Raw genomic sequence first — 16,276 nt, 5'->3', positions numbered from 1 at the left:
GGAAGTCTGTGCATAATAAATAACAGAGCGGTCAGCGGCTAACGTCTATATCTGTGCGCCGCTCGTAACGTGTATAATCGGTAAAAAATGAGGATAGTGTGACAATGTGCACCGCTTATTGCATAGATAACAGAAATATCACATGGTAAATTAAGGCTGCCTACCCATCTGAACGTAAGGATTGGCCACGCCGACGAGTACTGCGGTCGCAAAGAGGCAAAACTGTAAGTGCGAGAAAGTATGTGAAGGCTACGTTAGTTTGTGTAGTATGTGAGACAATGGTGCGGTAAAGTTACCTGAGTCCATAGTGGAGAGCAGCCGGAATATACTTACAGTGTGCCTCTTGCTTGATAGCCCGTTACCTGCCCTGCCGATCAGGATCGCCGTTGGCGTGGGGAGAAATGGTTGCCTAGTTATAGGCCGTCCACTTCCTGGAATCGACAGAGCCGATGTGGGTGTTTCCCATAACGTGGCTTCATATCAGGGCAAAGGTCGTGTTACTGTGGCGGCCATATTGACCAAGGGTTTACTTCTGGTTTGATAGTGATCATGGGCAGTGCAAACAAAATGTTGTTACTGTGGCGGCCCTCTTAGAAAGGGTTTTGTATGGTTCGATCGTGCTAATGGCCAAAAACACAAGAGGATGTCGGTCCCTATACTGACCGTAATTGGATTAATGGGATCCAGGAGGGAGGTAAATGATCAGCCTAGGTTACCGTGAGCTACACGTGGTCCCTAATCCTGCCTTGCACCCCGTTAAGGAACACGGGTCGTAAATGTCAATAAATAACATATATGGAAATGTTGGAATTCCTTTAGTGAGCAGACACTCATGAGGTGCTGTCATACTAAGTAGTTACAGTGTCTTTGTGAGGCAGGATTTGTCCCTATGGTATGCGGGGTGAGTAATTGAGAGGTAAGTAGTACATCATATGGTGGACCCAACACTGTCATAAAGCTCTGGTCTGATGTTGTTGTGATTAGAACATTCAAGGAATGTCGTCATTGAGGCCCCCTATGTTGCTTTTCAATTGAAAAACCCACTTGTTGTTCTTGCCTGAATAGTGTGTCGTGGCCCAGTTGGGGTTAGATTCAATGATTGTCCACCTAAAACTGTCTGGGAAATGGTTTTTCTCCAGAAAATGACTCTGTAACCTAGTACTTGTTTTTCTGCATCAAATTGCGCTTTTATGCTCCCCAATGCGGATTTTAACTGGTCTAGTAATTATCCCTACATAACTCATCCTGCTGGGGCAGGTGATGAGGTATATGCAGTTTGTGTGGCGTTTCTGATGCCAAGGTCTGGCCAGACCTAGGTCAATCCGCTTAGATGGTGTAGTCAGGGGACAGGCAGAGCATGTCCCACGGGGGAAGTATCCTTCTGCTGGTGGCAAGGCCCATAGAGTAGGTGGTCTCTGGATTGTTAGTTTGGGACATGTATGAATCAGGAAATCTTTAAGGTTCTGAGTGCGTTTGAATGCAAAAAGAGGGGATGGACCTGGGGTAAAACTCCCTGTCTCAAGAATCCTCCAGTGTTTTTTTATAATTTTTTGGATCCTGTTGGAGTTGGGAGTGAATGTGGTAACGCATGTCAATGACTCTGTCTCTGATTTGTCTCTGCTTTTTCTCTGATCTCCAGGAGGGCCTCTCTATGGTTGTTTCTAACCCTTTTGTGAGCCTGTCGTATAATCTTCTTCGGATAGTGCTGTTATGACAGGTTCTCAGAGAGCATTCTGGACTAGGTTTTGAACTCGTTGAGTGCATTGCAGTTTCGTCGGAGGTGCAGGAACTGGCCTACCAGGAGATTGTTCTTTAGTGCTTTTGGGTGGTGGCTTTCATACATAAGCAAACTATTCCTATCTGTAGGTTTTCTGTAGTTTGTAGTCAGTAGCACGCCATCCTGTAGGGAGATGAGGAGAGGGAGATCAAGGAAAGGAATGCTTTCTTTTGATCTGGTGCCTGTAAATTTCAGATAGGGTTCTAAGGTGTTGATCCATTCAAAAAAGGTTCTGCACTGTTCCTCATCCCCTCACCAGAAAAGGAGGATATCGTTAATTTATTGTTACCACAATAGGATACTGGTTCTATGTGGATTGCTCACTCCCAAGATGAATTTATCCTCAAATTGGCCATGTATAAACATGCCAGGCTCGGCGCGAAAGTACTTCCCATGCTGGTGCCTTGTATTTGATGGTAAAAGACACACAATTGATGGACGGAATGCAGAACAATTAAAACATTCTCCCCCTGTCAAGAGATATGGGTTAAATCAATCATTCATTTGCTCACCATGCCACCCCAGTTTAGACCTGGCCATATGCAAATAAATCTTGACCATGTGCCTCATGGGAACAGTCCAGCCCGAACTGCCAAGCCAAGTCCTCCCTGGACCGGAAACAACCACCTAGGACCGGTTTCAGGGTTTCACCCCTCTTCAGCCAGGTGTATTTGATGGTAGCATGACACCCGCAAGGGTGTGTGAGGGCACTAATTCCAAAAGGAGGAATTCCTCCACCTTCACCTAGACCCAACCATCTTCTTAGGAGACCACATTGACATCAACTCTCAACCACAATAGGTTGATGACCTCTTTTCTGACAGGAACAGTTACCAATTAGTGTATAGAGCTTTATCAGAGCACCAGCAAAAGGCAAAACAGCAGCAGCAGACAAGTCTTTCTACAGCTGTCTCCGTGTTGATTTTAACAGCAGTGCAACACAATAAATGTTGTTGCTGTGCTACGTTAGGAGGAACATTTGTTAATCGGACTGTATATTTCTTGGCATGCTTACTATTAGAAATACGGTTGTTGGTTGACTTGGGTGTGTGAGCCCTGGTCAAGCAGGAACCACAATCCTGGTCAGGTTAAGGCACAATCAAACCCCAAATTAACCATTGCTCATCCCTTGGCATCTCGGCACCGAGCAGTCAGGCTTTACTTAGAAGCAATGTGTAAAGTATGCATGCAACACGTAAAACAGTGAAAACACCATACAAAAATATTCCCACACCAGGTGAGAAAAATAGAGCTTAATTTAATAAATATAACAAAACCAAAACAACAATATTTTGATCAGTAGAACAGGAATTATGAATTTTTAAAGATTCAAATGAAAATTAGCTCCCAAAAGCATAAAGCACCAACTGCGTTTACTTGGTTGTGCTGGGCCAGGTCAAAAGTTCAAGCTGACCGTGATGGAGCGCGGCTCAGATACAGTCCCAGATTAGTCCAGCTGAAATGTTATTTTCTCGAAATTTGTGCCAAGAGTCTTGTTTGCATTGGAGAGGGTAGCAGGGAGCAAGGAGAATGTTGCAGGCAGTGATCAGCATGGCCTAAAGAGCAGGGCAGGTGTTGTGGACACGCAGGCTGGTGTTTCTCATTGGCGGTCCTCAGTGTGCAATCGGTGCGTGCTGTGTGAAGAAACAGGCAGACTGCAGCTCGCGCTGAATTTCAGTGTGAGTTCTCGATGTAAATAGTTCGGTTCAAGATGGCAAAGAGCCCAAACGCATGATTTTAAGAACGCTGAGCCACATCTAGGGTCAAAGACCTAAGGGGCACCTCTTAGGCTTCAAGCACTCACTACAGCTGGGTCATCCAGGAACTAATTAGGGAGCCCTTTGTGTCCACAAGGCTCAGAACAGGAGACCAGCAGACTGGCCCTTTGAGTCAGGTTGGGGTCCTGGGATCAAGATGAAGTTGCAGACCAAGTTCTTCCCCAGGCAAGAAGGCAGCTGGTCAGCAAAGCAGGGCAGCAGTTCCTTTAGAGAATCAGTCAGGCGGAATGGCAGTCCTTTCTAGCTGCTCAGCAGTCCTTGTTCCTGGTAGAGTATCCACAGGTCCAGACGTGTGCTGAAATGTTTGTGCCATAGGTACTTCTTTTATGCCCTGGTTCTGGAAGGTGGTAGAAGGTTTTATACAGTGGCTTTGAAGTGCTCAGAATACCCTGCTTTTCCTGCCCTGGCTCCAAGCTAGCTAAAGTGACGATGCAGTGTTGTTGGGCCATTTGTCTAAAGGCAAAGAACAGGCTATTCAGTGGCAAGTTGGGCTGTGCTCAGCTCTGCCCCTCATCCTGCCAGCAGATGGCTCATTCAGGCACACCTATCTCCTTATTGTATGACTGACTGTAAGGAATTCACAAAGTCTGTCAGATACACCCAGTCATGTGGCCAAATTACAAAAGGGCTAAGGGAAGAATAATGCCAACTTTCTAAAAAGTGACATTTTCAGAATTACAATTTAAAATCCAACTTTCACCATAAGTTAGGATTTTAAATTGTGATTCTAGAGACACCAAACATCAATTGGTTATCTCTTCCCCCCCAGAGAGATAGCCCTTACAGTAGTGAAAAATGAATTTCAGACTTGTTTATTGCCAGGACATTTAAAACCTAAAACTACATATCTAAACCTTTGATTACACAGCACCCTGCCCTATGGGCTACCTAGGCCTACCTTAGGGGTGACATATGTAATTAAAGGCAAGTTTAAGGCTTGACAAGAGGGTTTAACTCTCAAGTTGACATGGCAGTTTAAAACTGCATTCAGGTTTTAATGCCAGGCTTGGGACATGTTTTAAGATGCTACTTAATTTGATGGCACAATAGGTGCTGCGTGCCCACTAGAGTAGTAAATAGCATCAGGAGTATAGCCCATAGACCAGGTTGAGATCTGGGTGAGTAGACAAAAAACTAGCAACAATGTCTCAACCGGATTCAATGAGGAAGGCAAATACATATGTATGTAAATGACATTACAAAAAGGAAAAAGGGAGACTCATGGTAGTTTGGTCAAAAGTGCTCATGGCATCATATATTGGAATCTCAGTTTATGCAGAACAGTTATATCAGCACTGTAAGCAAAAGTTGCAAAGGCAACCCAAAGAGAACTTGGTGCACGTTGTGCTCGTGACAAAAGTGGTGACAGCGCAAGTAACAAGTGCGAAGAAGACAGCAAGAGGCGCAAGGTGAAAAGGTGAAAAAAAGGATGTACAGAGGATCAGTGGTTCAGCACATATAATTATTTACAATGATTGAACATGATTATAAACATTTAGGAACAACAGTAGAAAGTGCGCCGTGAGTTGCGCTGATAGGATGGTCGACGGCGTTTCGGTCCTATTTATTCAGGATCGTAATCAGGACCGGGTTGCCCAAATTGGGAAGTGCTGTGAGTAGGACAGCTACGGAAGTCAGAGTAGGTATGTCCAGGGTCAAATCAGGATATTAACGTGCGTAGTATGCATCACAGGTTTGGCGCGGCGTAGGTGACGTCTTAGCGAGGTCAGGGATAGGTAGAACCAAGGGGGCCGAATGACCAGCGTGATTGGTGGAGATCTTGGGTATGGTGCAGCGTGCAAGGCATCTGCTTCGAAGTAAATCAATCTGGGACTGTCCACGAGACCAATAGTGCGGTACTAGATGGCACTAGCTGTAGGGTCGGGTCGCCGACCCGCTGCGATGGTCGGGGCGGGCGCACTGTGTTGTATGAGTATTCCTGATACTGGAGTCAATCCAAGTGCAGTATAGGCAGCGAGATGTAAGCCGGGGCCACCACGTATGTGTGGACTAGTGTTTTTTTTGGGGGGTTTTTTTTGTATGCCAACTAGAAGCATTTCATTTACAGGCCCTGGGTATATGGTATGTCACTGAACAAGATACTTAGAAGCAAATTAAATAAGTTCATTGGGAATAAGCCAAGGGGTGAGAGCAAAAGCACTTTAGCAGTGGTACAGCGCACAACTTCCAAAGGCCAACAAAAATTAATTCTGCCGAAAGTGGAGGGTAAAACACCAAATGTTTGGTGGGGACTCTGCAGGGAGGGCCAGGTCCAACACTTACCCTATCTGAAAAGGAACAATCTCCCATACCCAGATCTGGCATTCATCAAGATAACTTGCCTCATAGAATGTTAACCAATACACATAAGTGATGGGCATAACAACTCAAACATCAAAATGAAACAACACGTGTACCATACATATATACTCCCCTCAAGTCTGACAGGTTGTCAGAAGTCTGCAAGATCCTTAGTACCTGTCATGAGCACCAAGTCACAACAGAAAAAAATCTCTGCCTGTTACCCAGTTGTGCATCCTTGAAACCTCCGTATAGACCCCGAAGGATTGATATTTACCCCAGGGCTGCTCGAGTTGTCTCTTTGTTACTAGTTGTTGCCCTGAACATATTAGTGGTTTCCTGTATCCAGGCATTTTATGCCAGGAAGTGCTTTTGTTTATTTCATATGGGGATCAGAAGCGGGGGCTAGTTCTAGTGGTTATCTTGGACCTTGTGGGAGCAGTAAGTCTTGCAAGAGCTCACCAGGGTGGAGTCTAACTATAAAAGGGAGCTCCACACTGAGACTGACTGCTAGTCATCTGGACTACCAGGAAGAAGCAACAGCAGCGCTGGAGTGTAGAGACCGAAGAAATCACTTTGTTGCAAGCAGCAAAAGGGTCTTGCTAATCTTACTAAGTACCTCTCTGGAAATCTGGGGCCAGATTTATCACAGTGTTGCGTCGCTCTTGTACCACTAAAGGTGATGCAAGGGTGACTCAACACTAAAGTCAGATTTATCAAGCCAAGCAAGTTCACCTTGTGTGGCCTGCATGGCTCAATAAATCTGGAGCAATGTAAAGCAGTGCAAATCACTGCAAAGCATTTCTGTGCCCCAGGGAGCCATTCTATGGGTGGAGTTTGGGTGTTTCCATGCATCCACCCATGGATTTTGGAACATTCCCAGATTTACCATTAGTGGTAGATTTGGGAATATGTCAAAATGCTATGACTCCCAGGGGAGGTGAAATGTTGAATACAGCAAATTTCTTCCCTTTCACACACAGCAGCAGGGTGGCTTGATTTGTTGTGTTGTGTGAACGTATGATAAATGTGGGCCCCAGTCTTTTCAAGTCAGGGTGTTTTGGCTGTGTAATCCTCTAGCGTTAATGAAACTTGGGGAGTTTAGGAGAAAAGAGAGATTCTACTGTCTGTAAGTCTTGAGATTGTAACAAATTTAATTCAAATTTCAAAAAGACAATATTGACAGTTTCAGCGAAGGTAACTCCAGAGGGAAAGTCTTGAATGAACATACTATTTTGTTGGAAATATCAAACTTCAGGATTTGATTTAATGGAGTTAAAGGAGATCAAGGAGTTTCCAAATTAAGTCTCTGGAGAGATTTCAACTCCCTGATCAGCGCTCTCCTCGTTCTTTACAGGACGCATCGGATTCTCAATTCGGTGGTGGAGAGCGCCAGGATCACAGCAAAGGCGCGATCGCTCAGCAGGGACATGATCTGCCACGCCAGTTTGACTTAAAAGCCAAACCAGAGGGACTGCCTCTTTTTAGACCCCCGTATCAGAAGAAAAAGGTTGCTGCTTTAACCGCAAAGTATGCCTCCGACCCATGGTACTCATAGTACGGCCCTCAGGCCACCAGCCACCCGGCAGGCCTTCCTTGCCAGCCCGCGGACTTTGCAGGTAATTTACCCATGGTCCCCCAGAGAAAGAGAGAGAGTGGAGGGAGAGAGAGTGGAGAGAGGGAGTGGAGGGAGAGAGAGTGGAGAGAGAGAGAGAGACTGACTGACTGAGAGAGAGAGAGACTGACTTACTGAGAGAGAGAGATACTGACTGACAGAGAGAGAGAGAGAGAGAGAGAGAGAGAGACTGACTAACTGAGAGAGAGAGATCGACAGAGAGAGAGAGACTAACTGAGAGAGAGAGACTGACTGATAGAGAGAGACTGACTGACAGAGAGAGACTGACAGAGAGAGAGAGAGAGACTGACTGACTGATTGACTGACAGAGAGAGACTGACTAACAGAGATAGAGAGAGACTACCTGACAGAGAGACTGACTGACTGAGAGAGACTGACTGAGCGAGAGAGACTGACTGAGAGAGACTGACTGACTGAGAGACTAACTGACAGAGAGAGACTGACTGACTGAGAGAGACTGACTGACAGAGAGCGAGAAAGACTGACAGAGAGAGAGAGACTGACTGACTGAGAGAGAGAGAGGGACTGACTTAGAGAGAGAGACTGAACTGACAGAGAGAGAAAGAGACTGTGATGGAATTGGGGACAAAGTGTGTATGAAGCTATGTAATGCCTCTTAAGATTGCTATTGTCTGCTAATAAAAATGTATAATCAAAATGTGCTCTTTGTAGTTACATCTGCTTTTGAAATGCAGCATTGTCGCATTGTCTAATGTTTTGAAACGGGTTTGATTTTTTTTACTCTAGCCCCACCCCTTCCACTGACCCCGCCCCCCACTGACCCCACCCCTACCGGTGCGGCCCTCGGCCACAAACCACACTGTAATTTTGGCCCCCGACAGTAAGTTTGTGAGTACCCATGCCTCAGACAGTGAGAACCCTACTCCTAAAGTGGACACGGGCTGTGACAGCGCAGCTGAGGTTACCATAGTGTGGGCGGCACTGCGTCATTGTCTGGCAGCACGAAGCAACTAATACATTCATTACAGAGAAACAGTAGATACACAAATTGCACCACCTGATAGGCTATTTGAAATAGTCCTCCAGATTGAGGGTGATATACAGCATACAATTACTGCGGATTTCTGGGAAAATCTCACCTCCTCATATGACATTTTGTTGGCAGAGGCGGATTGCCCTCCACCATTTAGTCTGGCTTCTTCTCGAGGAGAGAACATAATACTTCTGAGTTTTTCACGTTACCTCCCTGAGGAAGCTAAACAGGCTTATGCATCGGAGTGGGCATTGGCCCTGGCTCCGGCGGTGTATCGCAATCAATTGGGCTAGGATAGAGATTCGCCAGCACATGAAATTCCTTTGCGATCCACGCCGCAACCACAACCACAATATCCAATCAGACGAGAGGCTAAAGCTTCCATCAGTGACATTTTCTCCCAATTGGAATATCAAGGTGTAATTGAACGCTGTGTATCACCCATGAATAAACCTCTTTTTCCAGTAATGAAACCGAATGGTTCGTATTGCATTGTATTGGATTATTGAAATTTAAATAGTCATGTTTGTACATTTGCAGTACAGAACACACAGAGCTCTTTGTTAGTGAATATCATTGTTCGTAAAAAATACAAATCGACACTGGATATCTCCAATGGATTATACAGTCACAATTTGCCTCAAGAGAGCCGTGATTTGACCGCATTTACAGAGGTCGGCAACCCAAAAAGATTTATGCGTTTGCCAATGGGCTTTAAGAACAGCCCTGGAGCTTTTGCTGCACGTGTTTTGTCTTTGTTACACAGCATTGACCCAGATGCGCTCTCATATTTCGATGATATTTATCTGACAGATGACAAACTGATTCCACATCTTGTCAACGTGGATTGAATTATTCTGTGGTTTGGGTATAAATTTAACTTTGCTAAATCACACATCACTTGTTTAGTGGTGCTTTTCTTGGGCTCTGAGCTCCATAATGAAGGTGGGGGGTTGGCCCCCACTTTCTGGAGAAATGTGCGCAATTTCAGCCTCCATCTAGTCTGAAAAAACTTAAATCTTTGCTGGAATTTTTGAATTTCGGGAGGACATACATTCCTGATTATGCCCAGTGTATCAAACCGCTTTATGCATTGATACAACCTTCGTATTCTTCTGCCAGCTGCCTTCGGGAACATAACTCTATTCTTCAATCTTTGCAATCAGATCTAATTGCGACCAACTTCTTGCTAACCCATGATAATTCTATGAACCTGGTCATACGTATTGTGCCGGGGACGATAAGTTTCACATACTTAACGTTTAATGAAGGTGACACAGTACCAATTGCTTTCAAATAACATTTGTACACAGCAGCAGAAATGCAGTTTTCCAAATTTGATTATTTTTTTTTACTCTGGTCTAAATGGTGATTCTGAAAGAACGATCTCTGGTCTGGGGGAAACGCATTCTTATGGTTTCACCTACACCTGCTTTAGAAGCAGTGACTAAGGCGAGTGAACCGAATTCTAAAGCGTTACATCCCCAATGGATACAATGGGCAACTTCTTTGACATCAGCTGATGTCACGTTTATTTTTGATCCCGCATTGCAGACACAGGATTTCTGAAAGGATGAACATGTTCATCCTCCTCCATTGTTGCTGCTTCCCTTGGACCAGTACAAATGTATTATTTATACCGACTGCTCGGCTCAACGGGCCATTAGGTCCAAACATGCTTATTCAGCGGGTTGCGCTATTGTGGCTGGTTCAATTGTTAAATGGTGAATTTAAGTCTTCTATTTTGATTACACAGGCACTTGGGGATTGTACCACGCAATTGTCGGAGCTATGTGCTCTTGTTTTAGCCCTAGAATTTGCAGATCCTAACTTGAACCCTCTTATTGTGTGCGATTCCTACTACAGTGTCCAGTCTTTTAATGACAATTTATTTTTTTGGTCTCATAATGATTAACGAGACTCTAAAGGCAACGCAATAAAGCATAACATGCTTTGGGTTCGAGTGGCAGAACTTAAAGAACGTCTGCCACTCACACAGGTTACTCATACTCTTTGCCATAAGCGTGTGGGAACACATGCTGTTGGCAATTCTTTGGCTGATGAGGCAGCCACATCTGCAGTGGCCATGTGTTCAGTTGCAGCAGTTACAAGGTCCATGACTAAAATAGATAACGATATTCTGGCAGCCATAGCTGCTACAAAGGAAGGAAAATATTACCTGCAGGGCTTCCCTTCTAAGTATTCTTATCATTTGTCACCCAAATAAGTCTCTTATGCTACAATACCCTCAGTTGGGGATCGGCTGATTGCCAACACGGACCGCAGGCTTCCTTTGATCATAGTCGCACATGAAGGCATGGCATAGCATGAGTTTCAGTGACTGTTTCAATCTTACAGCAACATTATTGGTGGCGTGGTTTATATAAACAAACCCGTAATTATGAGCTTTCGTGTGACCATCTACGGTTTCGCGACCACCACAAACACAGCTTTTTATTTCAAATCAGCCATTTGGCTGTATTTATCTTGACCACTGCGGCCCCTTGACTTCCGATACTACATATAAATAAATATTTGTTGCAATGGATTCGTGCACTAGATTCCTATGGGTTTGGCCACAATGCAGTGCTGATGCTCGAAATGTCATTAGAGATTTGTGTGTCTTTGTCGGGAGGTTTGCCTGTGGCACCTTCCATTCTGACCAAGGTCCGGTGTTCACCTCTAAGGCGTACAAGGACGCAATTAGGTCTTAGGGGGTGCTGGTGCAGTTTTCATCTCCATACAGACTTGAGGGCAATTCTATAGTGGAGCAAATGAACTGTGACTTAAAGCAATCTTGACAGCTAGAGTCTTAGGTACTGGTAGTAACTGGCTGCCTCATTTGTATGGGGTTCAATGTGCACTTAATAATCTCCTAAGAAGATCTCTGGGTGGGCAGACCCCATACAAAATGCTTCTTGGCATTAAAATGTTTGTGCCAGACCTTGATGGTCTAGACGTTGTGGCAGCTGCCGCAACATTTGACGTAGATAACCATTGTAATATGTTACAGGACTTACAAAAGACCTGTGACAACTTCAGAACAGGCACCCTCTTCTACTGAAACGGCAATGCTGAATCTGGTCACCGGTTGGCTTCCTAACATTGGAGATCTGGTATGAGAAAAGCTGGGGAACAAGAAAGAATTTGATCCCTCTTATCGTGCACTGGCCCCAGTTCTTGGTTTGAAGGGTGCTCGTACAGTGATTTTACCTCCTTTGACTGGTCACAAAGAAAATAGGTATATTTCAATTGACAATGTCAAACTAAAAAGTATAAGGTAGAGTTGAAGAGTGGTATGCCATATACCTAGGGCCTTTAAATGAAATGCTACAAGTGGGCCTGCTGCACTGATTGTGCCATACAGTTAAGTAGCACTGTATACCATGCATGCCCCAGGCCTGCCAATGCAAAATGAACGCAGTTTTAAGCTGCCACGTTGGCTTGCAAAAAAGCCCCCTTGCCAAGCCATAAATTCCCACTTTATCACACATATATTACCCCTAAGGTAAGCCCGAGGTATCCCATAGGGCAGGGTGCATTGTAATTGAAATGTTGGATATGTACTTTTAAGTTTTACATGTTCTTGTAATGAAAACCTCCTACATTTGTTGTTCACTAGTTTGAGCCCTACCCCTCCCATAGGATAGCATTGCAGATTCCGTGTTATGTTCAATAAACTGTCATTTCCAATGAGGACTGAAAGCTATGTAATGCCTGGTGTCTTTGGGAAATTGTAATGAGAAACCCTACTAAATAGTAAAGACAGATTTTGATTACAATTTTGAAAGTAGGCATTGTTCTGCCATTAACTTTTTTATGCTTGCAGCCTGTCTCGGGTTACATGAATGGTTGTAACTAACAGTTAAACTTTGTGAATTCCTCTCAGATAGTCATAGAATGGAGGCATTAGGTGTGCCCTAATGGATCATCTGCTAGCCGGATGGGGGAGACAGTGCTGAGCATAGCCCCTTATGCAACTGAATAGGGAGTGCTCTGCCTTTAAGTAAAGGACCTATCACCACCACACTGTCACTGCAGCCAGCTTGGAGCCACAGCAGGGGAGGCAGGAAATTCCATGCACTTCAAAGTCACTGTCTAGTAGCTTCTCCCACCTTCCAGACGGAGGGCACCAGTGTATAGAAATAGGTCTTCAGACACCAACTCTTCAGTTCACTCCTGGACCTGAGGAATGACTCTCAGAGAACTGCCAGCTGCTCTGGCCTGCTGGGCAGTCTGCGTGACTGTTCTGAAATAGCTGGGAGGACTGCTTTGCTGTGTGGAGCCAGACTTGAATCCTCTAAGGTCAGCCCTACTGTTAAACACTGCATCTTTATGTGCACCCGGGACTATGAGAGTGACTCCAAGGGCTAGTTTGCTGGCCTCCTATTTAAAGTCACAGGGACTCCAAAGTCTACCACTATCTTTAACCAACACCCAGACCCTTCCTGAGTGAGTCCTGAACCCCCAAGAGGTGTCCCAACAATCCTGGGCCGTTAATTGTGGTGTTAAAGGTGCCCATATGTCCAAATCACAAAACGGAGAATTTTTGGCCAAAAACTGCTCTGAGAACCAGTAGGAGACTGGGATCAACCTGCTCTTCTAGCTGCCTAAGGTGGATCGTTGGTTGGATTGACTTTGCAGTTTCTCCGGCTATGTTCTTCTTTGCAGCAGCAAGTCCTTTTCAGCAGTCCTTCGGTAAAGGGGAAGTGTGTTCGGCTACATTCCACTGACTCATCCCACTGGGGATTTTCAACTTACATTTCAGAGACTAAGTCCAAACATATAAATCTTCACTTCGATCCAAAGATATCCGACAACAACTCTTCCTCCTCGGTAACCTCCTGCAGCTTTGCTCTGCTGAACTTCACCTTACCAGAAACATTTTCTCAGAAATTCTTCCAGGTCAAAGGTAGGCATTGACTGGGCCCAATCCATTTCTGGTTTCTAAACTGCGCTCCATTGCCGTCGATCATATTTTTCAATTTTGACCCGGTCTCATGTGACTAGATGCCCGTTGTTGACTCTTGATTTTGTAGGCAGTAGTTTTTAAGAAAACCTGAAATATTCATAAGCCCATGTTAATTTTGTGACTTTTTGTGATTAACCCTGCAAGGGATTGTGGTTCTTGCTTGGCCAGGTCTCACACCCCAGTCAACCAAGAACCCAATTTCTCACAAACATTTACTGTACTTGTAGTATGGACTAAAGTTTCGGCTGTAATAGTAATAATAGTAACAAATGCGTTCACTAATTTTTAGATAGCTTGGGACTCATTTACAGTGATTTGGTGTAGGGCAGCACTGCAAGTGTTTTTGCTTTGCTGTCCTATGCCAAGTCAAAAGAGCAGGAATGCACCTTATTTACGAGATATAGTGCATTCCTGTCTTTTCAGCCAGTGCCGGTCCTCAATATGGGGCCTAGCTCCAACCCAGACACACTTTCACCATGGTGCAAGGATGTCTGCGTTGTTGGCAGGATTGTTTTTGTGCAGAAAGAGGCCCCTTCCAGCACAAAAACCATCCAGGGAGATGTTTTCCTCTTTCTGTGTGTACTGCATAATGCAGCACACACAGAAAGAGGCAGAAATCAAGGAGAAATAAACATATTGCTTCTCGTTCCGCCTGCTCTGGGGAGGCATACAGTTTTGACACCTTCCCAGGTTTAAAGATTCTTGTAAATCTGGGAATGCGGCAAAATCCATGGGTGTTGCGTGGCAAAACCCACCCGAACGCTCAAGGAACGCCTCTCTGATGCAGTGTAAGACAATGCAGTGACTTGTTCAGTGCTGCCTTACACCATATGTACAAGGCTATGAAAAGGCACACAAAGTGGCCTAGCATGGCCTCGTTCATATGGGTCAGCACTCTGTGATGCCGGAGAGTCATAAAACGTGATGTACAGGTTGCACAAGGGGCTTGTAAATAAGCCCCTTAGTCTTTATCTCTAGTTACATTGAGGGGAGGTATATAACTTTGTCAGGTAAATGACCATATTACCATATTTCAAATAAGGCTGTACACCAGTATATAGTTCATTATGATGGGTTTCTTTTATCGTCCCATGTAGTCTGAAAATTGCTACTGGCACTTCTTGCCAAATTGTTGTAAGGCCTTAGGGGCTCTTCTTGATGAAGGATCAAGTTTATTAATGCAGACTACATCAGAGGTGATGTCCGCCCAAGCCAGCCTATAGTTCAACTGGCCTTTCAGACCATTCTTCACTAAAAATACTGAAATGTCAGCTGGAACTCATGATGAACACATGCCCCATAAATTTCCAAGTACAATACCATTATGTACATGTATAGCGCACACCAAACTACAGAGCAGGAGAGCATTCTACAGAAATATAGGCCAAAATTCAAAGGATGTTAGTGAAGGGAGGATGGACCTGGAGTAATCAATGTGGAGGAAGAGCACACAGCACATACTAATACAGTAGAGACAGAGGATATCAGTGGTGGATAAAGTGCATGGAGGTGGAAAATGAAGCAATTAGAAACATGCAGACAACCAGTGTAACATGCTATAAAATTGACAACCACGTCATGTGAAGTGGAGCATTCTTGATCTTACTTCAAGTGTTGTGTTACAGCTGTACATTAATACATTAAATTGCAGATATATTTTACAGTCACCACTATTATTAAGCATTCTGTAAAAAAAGAGTTATGAAGAGATTAAAGAAAAACGTACTTAGCAAGGGGGGAAGCCAGTTCACATTGACTTCGCAATGGGAATCCAAGAACGTCAAGACTTCTCCTGTAGCCAATGATGCTCCTAGCAGCCGAGTACGAATGAGCCCTTCCCTCTTCTTGGTTCGCACAATCCTCACTTTTGGAAATTGAGCCATGTAATCCTCCAGTTTCTCCTTCAAGTGTTCTGCCAAGAGAAGAACATCATGATCACTGGGCATGGTCATCCCTCAAAGCTCAATTCAATAAGAAAAAGGCTTACAGTACTGTGATGCACAAAATAGTGCCAGAATTGTATGATGCAAAGTGTGCTAGTCCAGAGAGTGACATAGAAACAGGCAAGTGAAAAGCCAATAGTGTGAAACATATCCTATACTGGAGCCTTTCCAATCAATCCTACAAAGAGTATTCCTTGATTTCTGCTATCATCATACATTGTGTGCATAGAGATACTCTGTACTTTGAACTTTTCAAAATGCAAGAATTACAGACTTTTGTAACTTTTGTTGGACTACCCTCAAATAAAATTATTATCTTAGTATTATTTATTTTGTAGACTCTGACAAATGCTTTCCCCCAAAGCTACCGTACAGGAGATAATTATATAGTATGAAAGAAAAGTAAATATACAATTATGAAAATATTAACAGTAGAAAAAACAGGTTGTTGCAGCGATGGCAGAACGTCAGGAGATTCAAAATTGTATTTGGCTAAAGAATCCCTATTATGTGTAACCCTATGCTGGGGAAAGAGCAACCATCATGCATGGGCTGAAAAACCCTAACCTACAGAGATATTAAGTAGTGCATAACAAGCATACAAGACATGATTTACCAAGAGCCTGCCCCACCACTGCACCGCCAAACCCGTGGTCAGGCCACCTACCAGATTAGGAGTTTCCTCCTGTTTGGTGGGCTGGTTTTTGGCAACTCCACAGCAGTGCTTCAGAAAATGGGCCCAGCAATAGGAACGCCAAAAACATTACAGTCCATGCTGTGCAGGTACTTGTATGCATGCAAACATGTGCCCGCCCGTGTGCATCCACGTGGCATGAGGCACCAGTTTCCTCTCTGCCACAGTTTTCATGGCAGTG

General features: G+C 44.4%; 1 protein-coding gene across 1 annotated transcript in view; it reads right to left on the bottom strand.

Moving 5' to 3' along the window:
* GALNTL6 (polypeptide N-acetylgalactosaminyltransferase like 6) overlaps positions 1-16,276 on the bottom strand; it is a 2,683,170-nt gene that overhangs the window by 611,996 nt on the left and 2,054,898 nt on the right. Inside the window, exon 7 of the mRNA XM_085641833.1 lies at positions 15,185-15,370. Coding sequence (XP_085497959.1) covers positions 15,185-15,370 — 186 coding nt within the window. The remainder of the gene's footprint in view (positions 1-15,184; positions 15,371-16,276) is intronic.

The sequence above is a fragment of the Triturus cristatus genome, chromosome 2_2 (genome assembly GCF_964204655.1).
Source record: "Triturus cristatus chromosome 2_2, aTriCri1.1, whole genome shotgun sequence".
Classification (NCBI taxonomy): domain Eukaryota; kingdom Metazoa; phylum Chordata; class Amphibia; order Caudata; family Salamandridae; genus Triturus; species Triturus cristatus.
This window is presented reverse-complemented; position numbering and strand designations above follow the sequence as displayed.